We start from the raw sequence: 12,966 nt of genomic DNA on the forward strand, positions 1-12,966 counted from the left end.
GGCAGCTGCAGAGTCATGCATGAGCAGCTAGGAAGCCAGTAAAAACCCTAATTAGGCTGTGCTGCGTGAGCCTAAGTGAGCGACCATTTCCACATTTTATATATAGATATATATGTCTATATATAAAATCTCAAGAGCTAACCTATATAAGCACATATGTACACATGTCTGGAAAAGGAAACAGCATCCCCCACTCATGAGCTTTATAGCTATGTCCCTAATGGAAACTAGAGAATCCTCCTTAACTGCCGGCACCCTTAATCCCCACTGTTTCAAGGTTATCCTCAGTGGGGAGAGGGTTGCACAGATTCAGAAACCCAATAAGAGGCCAATTTGGCTGGGGTATTGTTTGCTCAGCAGGCTGGAGCTCAGTCATGGGACTTTCCAGCTTCCTGGGGCCCTTCGAATGAAGGAACCATTGAAGCACAACAACAAAAGGAAACTGGGTCGCTAGATCCCACGTGAAGGCAGAACTGGGGCAAGCACAGAGGATGTTCAAACCCTCAGGAGCTGAGACTCACCCTTGCCAAAGCCAGGCCTCCCTTGCTTTTCCATCCAGGTCTTTGCCTGTATCAGGTTTGTTCCTTTCTAGCCCTACCCGACAGGTGAAAATCTTTGCCCTACACTCCATTAAGCTCAAAGGCAGAAATATCAGCAGGTGACAATGCAAGCTGTCTGGTACCAAAATGAGCCCCTGAATATTCTTTCTCTCGGTAACTTCTCTCATGTTCTCTGACAGTTTAGAATGCTTATGTACTCATACAAACAAGCCATCAGTGTCTAGGGAGTCATTTGCAAGGAGAAATGAGGCTTGGAGACCTCTCACAAGGACTAACAGACATACAACTTAGTCCTCTGGGTAGCTATCAAAGGTCCTAGCACACACTCACAACTACACTGCCCCCAATTATCTAGATATTACAGCAGCTGTCCACATTATTATGTAATCACTCACACCTGCCCTGCGCATCCGTCAGTGGAATGATGCAGGGACTTCTCAGCTGCAAACTCATCTGGAACATATCTGACTATTTTAGGAGCACAGGAAGTTATATTAGTTTCCATGCTGAGGCTCATGCAGTATAAAAAGTGGCCAACTAGGTAGGCTGCCTCAACTGCCTTAGCTTACCAATTGGTCATGCTAAGTCTGGGGTAGTCTTCTACTACCTAATGTGGCTAACCTGACCAGTTCAGAGGGCTTATGGAAGTGTGGGTTGATGGGAGACACTTCTGTATCACGTCAATTGCCTCAGATACCAGTGAGGAATCCCTCTTATTGTCATCCAGTCAAATGCAGGAGGTGAGGGTGAAAGAAATGATTGCACATGAGTCTAATACGCTGCCAGGCAAGATGGAGAAGGAGGGCAGGTTTCCACTTGAGCCTAGCTATTTCTTGAATGACATACACAGCTTAGCCCCAAAGAGGCAACTGAATCGCAGTTGCTCTAATGCACACTCTGCTTAGATTTCTCAAGAATCAACAATACAGTTTTTTTTGTTTGTTCCAGTTTGCCACAAATCTCACCTTCCATGGGTCAGACATGACCTTTAGTTCTTCACTTAAAGTGTTATTTTCAGAACTGGCACAATGCAAACTTAGGGCACCATGACTACCAAAGAGAAAGCCAAGTAGATCAGTTCTTTGCTAGGTCTTGAGGTTTTCACTTTCCCAGAGCTACATTTTGGCATAACTTTTCTGGTCCTCAGTGATGAGGTTACAGCCAACCAGGGCAGACAGAATAAAAGATAAAGCACCTGGCCCTTAGAGCACACTTCCCTTTTTTCCCCAGTCAGGTTGCCACCTGGGAGGAAAAGGAAAGAGGTGATCCTGGAGCCTATTCTTTTGTTATGAAAGAGCCACCTACTAGAGAGTTCCCTAAAAAGAAAAAGAGCAAAATTGGAAAGCTGGAAAATGCAAAGGAAGGTCATTTTTAAAACTTCAAATAAATGCAGCTTATTTCTTAGATTGTCAAATTTATTTCACATTAGTGAAACTAAGGAAATGGAAAAATGTGTATTTGTGTAATTTTTAAAAAAATAATGGCATACATATATACATATATTATACATATATACACACAGATATATGTATATATGGAAAACCTCCAATAACTCAGGACCAAATAATCAAAACAAGAATTATTCATTATTACTATACTTTCAGTAGAAAGAGGCACATGACAGCGAGGGCATTATCTGATAAGCCAGGATGTGCCCAACTACCACTTCCAGGTCTAACGTGAAGCCAGCATCATTCAGCCTGTCTCTTTGGTCTGCTTCATCTCCATTTCTGTACACTGAACACTGAGGTTTAGAAGGTTGACCCTGAGCAAAGCAAGGTCTTATGTAATCTTCAAACACTCTACTTGCTAAGGCAGGAGAGTCTATACTAACCCACTTAGCAAATACTACTTTTCAATAATGAACGAAGGCTGAACCACACATTTTTTCCATTCTCACTCAAATAACCAGAATAGTAAAGCAGCCAAAACGTTCCCTTCCCTGAGGTTTCCCTATGGGATAAATGAGGTTTGGCTGTAGATATGTGTATACAGCAAGGTAGACTGAAAAGGAATGGAATGGGATCCTGTTCTTGCAGGCCTTCCCTGATTGTCCAGCCTTAATGTTTAACATCACAGATATTTCAGGAAAGAGGATTCTTCAGAAGTCCCTGGTGATGTGTGGAAATGTTTGTGCAGCTGCAAACTGCAGTGGGTGATGGGGCTTTATTTTACAAATGTCATGCTTTAACCACCCAAACTTCTATACTTGTATATACCTCTACCCAAACCCACAAGGACGTGCGTCCCTCTACAGTTCTCACCAAGTCCCTGTGTTGAACAAGTCAGCTTATTGTGAAGGAGAGTCAGAGGGCAATTTCCAAGTCACTCCAGGCTACTATGGATCCCAAGTGCAAACCTCCCAACCACATTCCCTCAGTATCTATGTCTCTGGGGGGGGGGGAAGAGAGGCTGCAAAAGGATCAACTAATGGCTTTTAGTGTATGGAAATGATCTGTAATGGCTCAGGGTGCTTTATTCTTATCTATTGGCAAGTGCTTTCCTGCAGGCTTCCATTACACCCTGCCAGATTGACACAAAGTTGACCAGATGGGCTGGCATGAGGTCACTCGATCTCAAGGTTTCAGTACCTTGAGGTTTCAAGGATGATGTGTGAGAGTGGACAGAAAGGGGAAGGAGAGGGGAATGGAGACACACAGAGACAGAAAGGTGCACACAAGAAAGTGACAGAACCACCAAGAACACCTTATTGCGGGCCTTCCTTGTATAGGCACCTGCCATCCGCATATGTATCCATTCCAGAAGGGGTCAGACCTCAGGGGATAGGAGTCATGTGAACATGTAAGAGGACGGAATGAGAGAGACTATGAATGAACACCCAGAAGTCAAGGACATCATTCAGCAATCCAAGTACTGTCTATCACTTTTCAGTCCTGAGAGCAAGATTTTGAAAGAGCTATTGCTAAAGAAAACAGTCACTATTGATTTTATTGCACTTTTCTTTTTTAAAAAATAAACACGGACTATGAGAGATGGAGCTGAGTTTTGGTGGGAAGGGATGCAAAAAGAAGGAAAAGACAAATTACTTTTAGGAACACACATCCCCAGTTTATTCGGAATCCCCTGCCTCACCTGTCCCTGCTTGCTGTGCCATAGGGGAACACGGCTTGACTCAACATGGCCAAGCCTAATGATACAGTAACAGCCACAATAGCTACTGAGACAGCCCCCAGCTTCCGACCCCTGCTTGTTGACTCAAGTGGCTAATGATGTTAATGAGGTCAAGAGTATGAGTTCAAAATTTCCAATTGGACATCAAGGCAGGGGGGAATCTCCATTGTGCAACCAAGGAGCAATCTAGATTTTACAGCTCCGTCAGACAAGTCAGCCATCAGTCACACACAGGCTGGTATGACAGTGGGCCTCACAGGAGCCCTGCGGAGCAAGGCTCATCACCCTTCATGCTCTATCCTGGGTAAAAAAGTCAAAGCACTGTGCTGCTTTTTCTGCCAGGGGTAATAGTGGTGGTAGTGGAGTTGTAGTTAGTACCACCTTCATTTGAAGTTTGTACACTGTCCTAAAGTTCCCTTTGTGGGAGGCCAGCCTCGATCTCTTTTTCACTAATGCAGGAAACAACGAACTCTAAGCTTGAGGCTTTCAGAAAGTAATGACTTCCTTCAACATGAGTTAACACTGATACTTTATGGCCAACCATGAGGAAGTTGGCCAAAATGAGAGATAGAGAGTAGACAGAACTAGTCCTGAAGCCCTCTCTATATAGGGCGACAATATGAACACTTATATCAGGGATATCAGGGACTTAGGCTATCAAATCTTTGATGGGAGTATCTATATCTTGATTTTGGGTCCAGAATCATGCAGTTTCTTTTGTAATCACGGCTTTTAAGAGAATCTGGAGAATCCCAGATGCTGGGAGCTGGGGAGCCTGGGCTAGTCAGTTGTCTGTGTGGACTCTTTGAAAGAAAGGGCATGGTGAATAGGTCCCTATTAGGTTACCTAGTTGTCCCAGATCCTTCTACATTTTGTACCTGTATAAGTAGGAAAAATCTCATGAAATTCCTATCCTGGAGGTAGTGGCCCATCTTTTTGCTTGAACTCTCAGGGGTTACTTCTCAGGACTGAAGTCAGGAGATAAAATAAGAGACAAGAGGAAATGCTTCCTTAAAGAATACTGATTTGGGCTGGGGTAGTGGTGGCAAACGTTTGGCATGTGTGCCAAAGTATGCTGTTTGTATTATTGAAAGCTCTAAAAGGTTCACCATCACTGGCGACTAAATGTGATCCTTTTTATGTCCACTAATTTATAGATCTGGAAGCAAAGCAATGTACCTGATTATATGTCTGCATTTTGTGTATATTGCATGTTCTTAGACATGTGTGCTCTGTTTTGTATGCCTAGCATAAGTATGTATATTGTATGTATATGCTGAGTTTGTGTGTTGAAAACAATTTGTGTATATCTATTGTGTCCATGTAGTTTTATTTATTTTGCATCCGAGTTGTGTATTTATATATGGGGTATGCATGTCTTATGTGGATGGATGTTCTGTTGGTAAGTACGTTCTCTATATTTTGTATGTAGTTATCAGCATATATTTTCTTTGTTAACCTTTTATATTAATTTAGCCATATTTGGCAAGTATGGTGCATGTTTTGTACTTGTGTGTGGAACAATTCCATCTACTTTGTGGTGGATGTGCTTGCATGTATATGAATGTTTTATAGTCTCAGGCCAAGGATGCTGTGATGTCAGGTCTTGACCAAGGCCTCAAGTACAGGTTGCTTTATTTGCAAATGTCTGTGTCTACCCCATGTCTTGAGATTCAGCACCACCTCCCATGAAAGAGAGGAAGAGAAGCACAGAGGCTTTGTGCTGGGCATGGGATGCCCTGCAGACACACCTGGGGATATGGGTGACCAGGAACTAATAAGCAACCTGGGCTTAGCACCCTGAGCTGAGGCCCAACCCCTGGACAACTGTTAAGTGCTAACTAGCCAATAGTAAGGCCCGTGCTGTTACCATCACTGGACAGCCTGATTGCCATGATTTTCTGTGCTTGGGAAATTTAAGCCACTATTTAAAAGGCAAACAACTGTACCCCCAACCACCCAGGACCAACCTGTCTAGGCTGTGCAGTACTCATTCATTCTTTACCTATTGTGGAGGGTGGAGGAAAATTCTTTAGACATTTTTGCAGGTGCCTTTTAAAGAGCATCTCTGATTACCAGTTTAATGGGGAAAGAGTGGAGTCATCTCAGGACTCCATCACTTAGTCCTGGACTTTAGAAATTTCCACATAGAGGAGGCTCCCTTTTAACTCTAGATCAGTGGAACTTGGTCCCAGGGAGCCCTATTTCTTGGTTTCAAAGCAGGGGATCCATTCTGGTTCTCTAGGGACAGGTTCTTGAAAACGAAGATGCAAAGCCTAATAATACCAAAAATAAAACAGGGTGAGAAAGGATGAGAATGGAGATGAGCAACAGGATGAACTTTAGAGAGGAGGCCTGGGGTGGGTCTGGCCCAGGACAGCTGGAGCTGTGAAGGCCATAGGACCCTTGTGCACTCAGTAAGACAAGCTTCAGTCATGGAAACTGAAGCTGCAGCACATGGAGGGCAGAAAGACAATTCTAACGTCTAGGAATCTGTGAAGACTGGAGTGTCTGAGGCAAGAGCAGCAAACCCAGGCCCAGTGGGGTTACCAATGAGACCCGTTTGGCTTCTTACACAACCAACTCATAGAGCAATGGGTTTGCTCCTGAATCTGAACTCCAATGAATGTGTGTATATTTACACATATACACACATATACATATGTATATATATACACACACACATATATATATTTTAGTGTACATAGTTAAACACATGCATAAATTGCCCTGTGTCATAAATATTGCATAAGCTTATACAATGTTCAGATGCAATTTTTTCTGTAGTTATCTAGGTAGGGGAACATGAGAAAGAGACAAAGAGAGACAGAGAGAGAGAGAGAGAGAGACAGAGAGAGAGAGAGAGAGAGAGAAAGAGAGAGAAAGATAGATAGATAGATAGATAGAGAGAGAGAGAGAGATATGGACACAGACAGAGAGATCTGATACATGTTTATATACACTTGATACACAGACCTGCCTTTTCTCAAGACAGATCCCCTGGTCAGCTGTGCAGTCATGCCCATGACTAGGTTAATTCCCAAGATGCAGTCATGTGAGTATTGAGATTCTGGTTTTCCTGCTCATTCTACTGTCTTGGGGTCTGTGCTTTCACTGAAAGAACAGAAATGGGTGGGCTGGAAGTCCAGAAGTTTTGGTTCCCATTGCAAACAGTCTACTTTTTCTCCTGATGGAAGGCTTTTGCCTTGTGATGGGAAAACCCTCTAGTTCAATGACATCCCAAGGCTATTAATACTCTAAATATGAATACTGTATAGGCTACTAGGAAAATAGATTATCTCCTGTGTTTAAATATTGAGATTCATGCAATGAATACCCATGCAGCTGAGTTGCATCACTGGCAAATTTCACTGCAGTGTCAGTGTTGCTGGGCCACATCATTAGGAAAGCAGATGCCTGCAAACTCCAGTGTAAATAAAGAAATCAGACATATTTTTATGACCCTGAAGACAGTAAAATCTGAAGCTGAGCAGTCCCTTGGTTGGATAGTTTATACTTGCAGGCCTTAAGGGAACAAATGTGAAACTTGACAACTCATTTTTGGTCATACTAACTGTCCCTCCCCCAGGCTTCCCTCACATCGACACTGCAGAGAAAAAGCAGAATGCAGCATTTTCAGTTATGAAACACAAGCCTCCAGAGCATCTACTTGGCAACTGCAATTCACAAACCCCAGCCTGTAACATAAAAAAGTAATTCCAACACACAGGACTGTGTGTTCTTTTCAATGCAAAAATGGAAATGACCTTTTAAGTAATCACCAGAGCTTTGAAACTAAGCCATGATGGTGTCCCTGTGCAAGGGCAGGTGGGCTCAAGTGGGGTGGTAGTGAGGGGGGAGGTGTTGTGTGCATTTATTCCGAAAGAAAAGGTGGTGCTGATATAGTAAATTCTGTATTGGATATGAAGTGGCTTCAATGTGTCTCTGACATCCTGGCTCCATAGATAACTCTCATCTTTGGAAACCCATAAGTTGAATATAAAGATTTGCATGAAAGCCATGATAGATATTCTGTGTTCTAAATCAAAAATCAAAAGATCAAAAGTCACTTGCACGACTACTGCTTTCCATGCAGAACCAGATGCACACTGTAGAACACACTGACTACAATGCAGGCTATTATGCAACATCTGCATTAGTTCCATTGAGCTGTTATTATGTTAATAGGCTTCCATCAGACATCAGTTAACATTTTGGTAATATTCACATAGTTTGTGTTAGCCAAAGTGCAGTTGGCTGTTTTCAAGTTTTCCTCTCTAAAGTCCTCGTTACTGTTGTTTACTCCCTCCTGGATCTCCATGTAATCAGACTTACTAATAGTAGAGGCACTTCTACTTTTCTTCAGGTCAGGGGAGGAAGGGATCTTTGGACAGCTTGTCACTTGTAAGTACTGGGCCTGCTCCTCTCCCTCTGTCTCTCGGTGGTAGAAGTAGTTGAAATTAGACACTATGACAGGGACTGGTAAGGCAATGGTTAATACACCTGCAATTGCACACAGGGAACCCACTATCTTTCCCCCAATGGTGGTTGGCACCATGTCTCCATAGCCTACAGTTGTCATGGAAACGACTGCCCACCAGAAGGCATCTGGGATGCTGGGGAACTGGGAATCTCGCTCATCGGCTTCTGCAAAATAGACAGCACTAGAGAAAAGGATGACCCCAATGAAAAGGAAGAATATCAGGAGGCCCAATTCTCTCATGCTGGCTTTGAGGGTCTGACCTAGAATCTGGAGACCTTTGGAATGTCTGGACAACTTGAAAATCCTAAAGACTCTTACCAACCGGATGACACGAAGGATGGCCAGTGACATTGCCTGCTGGCCTTGCTGGGCGTCCTCTGGCTTCTCAGCCAACTCTGTTCCCAGGGTGATGAAGTAGGGGATAATGGCCACAATGTCAATGATGTTCATGATGTTGGTGAAGAAGCCTGCTTTGCTGGGACAGGCAAAGAATCTCACCAAAAACTCAAAAGAGAACCAGATGATGCAGAGAGTCTCTACAATGAAGAAAGGGTCAGTGAAGGAAGTGGACTGCTGGTACCCCATGGTGCTGTTGGAGTAGGTATGGAAGGTCACCCCACTACCATGCATGTCTTCATTTTCATCCCGGAAGATGGGCAATGTTTCCAGACAGAAGCTGACAATTGAGATCAGAATCACCATGACAGATACAATGGCTATAATCCTGGCAGGCCCTGAGCTCTCTGGATATTCAAAGAGAAGCCACACCTGTCTCTGAAACTCGTTTTCAGGCAAAGGACGCTCTTCCTCCTTGATATAGCCTTCATCCTCCCGAAACATCTCCATAGCTTCTTCTCCCAGCTCATAAAACCGGATTTCTTCAGAGAATATATCTAAGGGCACATTCACAGGTCGCCTCAGCCGGCCACCAGATTGATAGTAGTACAAAATGGCATCAAAGCTAGGGCGGTTGCGATCGAAAAAGTACTCATTCCGGAGGGGATCAAAGTACCTCATCCGCTTCTTGGGATCCCCTAAGAGGGTCTCTGGAAACTGGGCTAAGGTCTTAAGCTGGGTTTCAAACCGCAGCCCTGAGATGTTGATCACCACCCTCTCACAGCACTCATGGTCTGCCTCTGGGTCATAGGTGTCCTGTGGGTGTCCAGGGAGGGCAGCAGCCTCATCTGCTGGGTCTCCGGTGGCCACTGTCATAATTGGGACTGAGAGGAGAGCTTCACACTATGCCTTCCAGCTGCCTGGTGGCAGCGGGCTCAGGGTGCTGCTAATGGCCCAGGAAACACAGAAGCATTGACCTGAGCTCCTGCAGGAGAGCGCCACAGCTCTCTGACAGCTGGAGAGACAGCCTCCTTTGGCTGAAAGACAGGCAATTAAGGACATGAGACCACCCAGCACTGGCAGCCCAACCTGGGAGGATGCTTACTGCCTCCCAGCTTTCAGTCAAGAGTTCAAAAACATGATTATCATTACACTTCCACCACCAAAAAGTACAATTTACTTTCACCTTGTAAACTGTCTGGGGGTCAGTGGGGAGCAGGCAACAATCTCAGAAGGAAGCTCTGGAATTTCCTGTACTGTATACAGATGACTAGTACAGCATCCTAGGACTCATTCTAGGAGGCTAGATAGGAGTCTTCTCCCAAGCAGGGCACTAACATCTCAGGGACTTAGACCTGGGTCTTCCTCACTGACCTCACCCAATCCCTCTATGCATAGCTGTTATTAAATCATAGATTGCTTTACCTGGCCAGGCAGAAACCTGAGGCTTTCTTCCTCACAGAACTGATCAGATGGTGGGAATCCTAGATGCACAAACAGGCAGCCTAATTCCCCATCGTGTCTTCTCACTTGAGCTAGAAATAATGGTGAGTCATTCTGAGCAGGAGGGGAAATCCAGGTCCTGGAGGTGAGCTCTAGGGCTGAGTTCGGCTGCAGGGGCAGCGAGGTGTCTGGCTAGGAGCATGCAGGACTCCAGAATAGTGATGCCTGGGTCCGGAGACTTTAGAGGATGGAGGCAAGATGCACAGCTCAGCAAATGCCAGAGTCCTCCAGGCTGTCCTCAGGAGGTGTGACGTTGCCTGGAAAACATAACAGCAAGGTGGAATCACGGTTTTGGAGACGCTGGTGCCAAGATTTAGGAAGACTCTGGCAGCTCCCTTCACTGCAGGTGGTAAGACCCCGTGCCCACCCTCCATTTCCGCACGGTGCCTGAGAACTATCCCTCAGCCTTCCAGCCTCTTCCAGGCAGGGGTCCTTCTCATCAGCTTGAAGTGTTTTTACACAGGGAACAAGCCCTTGGGCTTGGCTGTGCTGTCTCAAGAGGCCTCCCTGGTCTGATCCAGAATGGTCCTCCTCAGCTGCTACCAGAGAGACTCTGGGCAAAGCTCCCCTCAGCCCCCCTGTTTTAGGACAAACATCTCCCAGTGGGAGGGAGGGTTTGGCTTTCTGCAGCCTGACTACAAGCTCTGACCTCAGCGGAGTCCTGGTAGAAGAAGCACCTCCCCCATTCCCCTAGCGCGCACACACACACACACACACACACACACACACACACACACACACACTCTCCTTCAGGGACCCCACACACAGCGAGGTCGAGTCTCTGTACTCAAGCAGGATGTGGGATCGCTGAACTTACTCTCCCTCCGGAATCCTTGGGCTGCAGGCCTTCCTCTAACCTGGGTGGCATTTGAGCCAGGCAGGCTCTGGACCACTGATTTCTCCTCCAGAGAAACCCCCTTACATCTCCGCGGCGGGGAGCGCAGAACAAACGCTCAGCCTGCTTGGCTGCAGGGCGGCTTGGCAGCGGCGAAAGGGAGAGCCAGGAGGAAGCTGGCTTCCGGGCTGGCCCCCTGCCGACCCAATCCAGCTGGCCGCAGGGCGGGAGGGGTCTGAGCCCTCTCCCCATCGCCTGGGGATCTGGCCGGGATCGCTCAGGGCGCTGGGCGCTTGGCTGCGAGCTGCAGGCCGACCCTCCAGCTGGCGGCCGGCTAGGGCGCCACCTTAACCCCTTCCATCCCACCGCAGTCGGCTCCCGCTACGGGCCCGAGTGCAGCTTGAGTTTTTGACCGCCGGGTCCAGCTAAGGAACCGTTGAGGTTCCATCTCTACACGAAAAAATAGGAGCCTGAACGCTGCAGGTGGGGAATAGGTTGCTCCACGATGCCGCCCCAGATCTCAGCATCCTCCTAAGCTTGGAGGCTCCGCGGCTGCCCACCACCCAGGCTAAGGGGAATAACCCTTTCTGCAGTAAAGCCGATTTTATTCATTGCAGAGTAACGAATCCGGCCGGGCAGATCAAGTGATTCCGGTTCCACCAGCCCGCGCTATTTACCCGACACGGTTAGGCTGTCAGCTGTCTTTCCCATCAGCAGCCAGCTCCTTTCTGAGCCCTCCGCCCCGCGCCACGCACACCCCGGAGTGTCCCTGCGCCCACTCCGTGCATCCCCTTCTGCAGGAGCAAGCTCCGCTGGCCGGGCAGACCGCAGAGGTCCGCGCAGGCTCGCCCTCCCCAGACTCAGCCGAGCCCGCCGTGTTGCAGGCTGCGCCGCTGGGTGTCCTGCAGCTCCTCTGAGCACCGCAGCCGGAGCAGAAGAGGCAGCACGCGCAGCCCAACGCCCCGACACACAGATTTACCCTTCCAGACGGCACCCGGAACCTCCATGTTTCTGGGTGACGGCCAGCGTCCCCGGAGCCCCAGCAACGGGCGTCGGCGTCGGCGGGGTGCAGGTGGTCAGCCGGGAGCCGGCTCTGCAGTCCCGCGGGCGGCACGTAAGGAGCGCCCGGCCGCCGCCCGCAGCCGCACCGCGCCACGCAGCGCCGCACCTGGCCCCGCTGCGAACTCAAATTAAAGGGCCGGGGGGGGGGGGTGTGCCTGAGCTGGCGAGGCGCTCCTCTCGCTTCCACCACCGAGGGTCGTCCACTTGGCGCCCAGGGTCTCAGCCCCCACCCTATGAGGAAACCGTTCCATTCTTTGGCGAGCCTAGATTACTAACCAGAGCGGCTCCGAGCTCAGCTGGGAGCTACCAGAGGCAGAAGGGGCAGAAGTTGAGCTCTCAGGAGAGGCTCCAGCCAACATGAAGGAAACAATCAAATAGCAGCTCTCCCAGGCTAGAGGCAGAATCCAGCCCGTGAGAGGTGTGCTGTATTATTATGATGCTGTCAGACAGGCTCTGTAGACCCCAGACTCTTTCCTGCCCTCTCTCAAGCTGATGTGCCCTCATCCAACTCTGCTTCCCACCTGGCTCTTACCTAGCAATGATTCACGGGGCTTTTCAGGGCAGTGCAGCAGGTGCGGGCCAGGCAGCAGCGGGGCAGAAACTGGCCTCCGTGTTTGCCCCCACCCGAAGGAGCCACAGGAACAGCAGAATCACAGGGCCGGCCCTCTCTGTTTCTAACCCCCACCCCCACTCCTGGGCCTGGCCAGGGAAGGCCAGGGACACTGCCCTTGGGAAGAAGGGCCAGCTACTCACAAAACGTCCTTGCGCCAGCCTGGTTGTCCCGTGAGGCTCTAAACTGCTTGAGACTGCAGCTCACAACATCCCAGGCTGAGCAGAGGAGGATGCCTTTGGGTTTGGGAGACTGTGTGTAAGCAATCCGTCATGCCCTTGCGTTAGATGTTGGATCCCAGGTGCCCAGGTTGCTTTGGAAGCCATATGACAGCTCCAGGTCCTTGCTAGTTCTATTCTTCAGCTGTCTGTCAGAATCTCCCAGACCTGTGTTCCAAACAGTGACTCCTTGAAATCAGACCCAAGCTGACACACAGCTACCGGTT

At 48.0% G+C, this 12,966-nt stretch overlaps 1 protein-coding gene across 5 annotated transcripts; it reads right to left on the minus strand.

The window, feature by feature from the left end:
- Positions 1 to 6,490: 6,490 nt before the first annotated feature.
- Positions 6,491 to 12,683, minus strand: Kcna2 (potassium voltage-gated channel subfamily A member 2). 5 transcript variants are annotated; one of them, XM_063255612.1, is made up of 3 exons: positions 12,665 to 12,683; positions 9,937 to 10,271; positions 6,491 to 9,548 (listed from the first exon to the last, which is right to left on the minus strand). In XM_063255612.1, the coding sequence occupies exon 3, from the start codon at positions 9,385 to 9,387 to the stop codon at positions 7,888 to 7,890; it is 1,500 nt and encodes a 499-aa protein (XP_063111682.1). In that variant the 5' UTR covers positions 9,388 to 9,548; positions 9,937 to 10,271; positions 12,665 to 12,683; the 3' UTR covers positions 6,491 to 7,887. The 5 variants fall into 5 exon arrangements, with proteins under 5 accessions (XP_063111682.1, XP_012998474.1, XP_012998473.1 ...); XM_013143020.3 differs by lacking the exon at positions 12,665 to 12,683 and adding an exon at positions 12,444 to 12,586; XM_013143019.3 differs by lacking the exon at positions 12,665 to 12,683 and adding an exon at positions 11,829 to 11,967.
- Positions 12,684 to 12,966: the final 283 nt, after the last annotated feature.

This window comes from Cavia porcellus, unplaced genomic scaffold (assembly GCF_034190915.1).
Source record: "Cavia porcellus strain 051 isolate PalLab524CR breed Dunkin Hartley unplaced genomic scaffold, mCavPor4.1 scaffold_1, whole genome shotgun sequence".
Classification (NCBI taxonomy): domain Eukaryota; kingdom Metazoa; phylum Chordata; class Mammalia; order Rodentia; family Caviidae; genus Cavia; species Cavia porcellus.

Coding starts and splice junctions, on each gene's coding strand:
- Kcna2 (XM_063255612.1), bottom strand. CDS start 9,387: ATGACAGTGGCCACCGGAGACCCAGCAGATGAGGCTGCTGCCCTCCCT.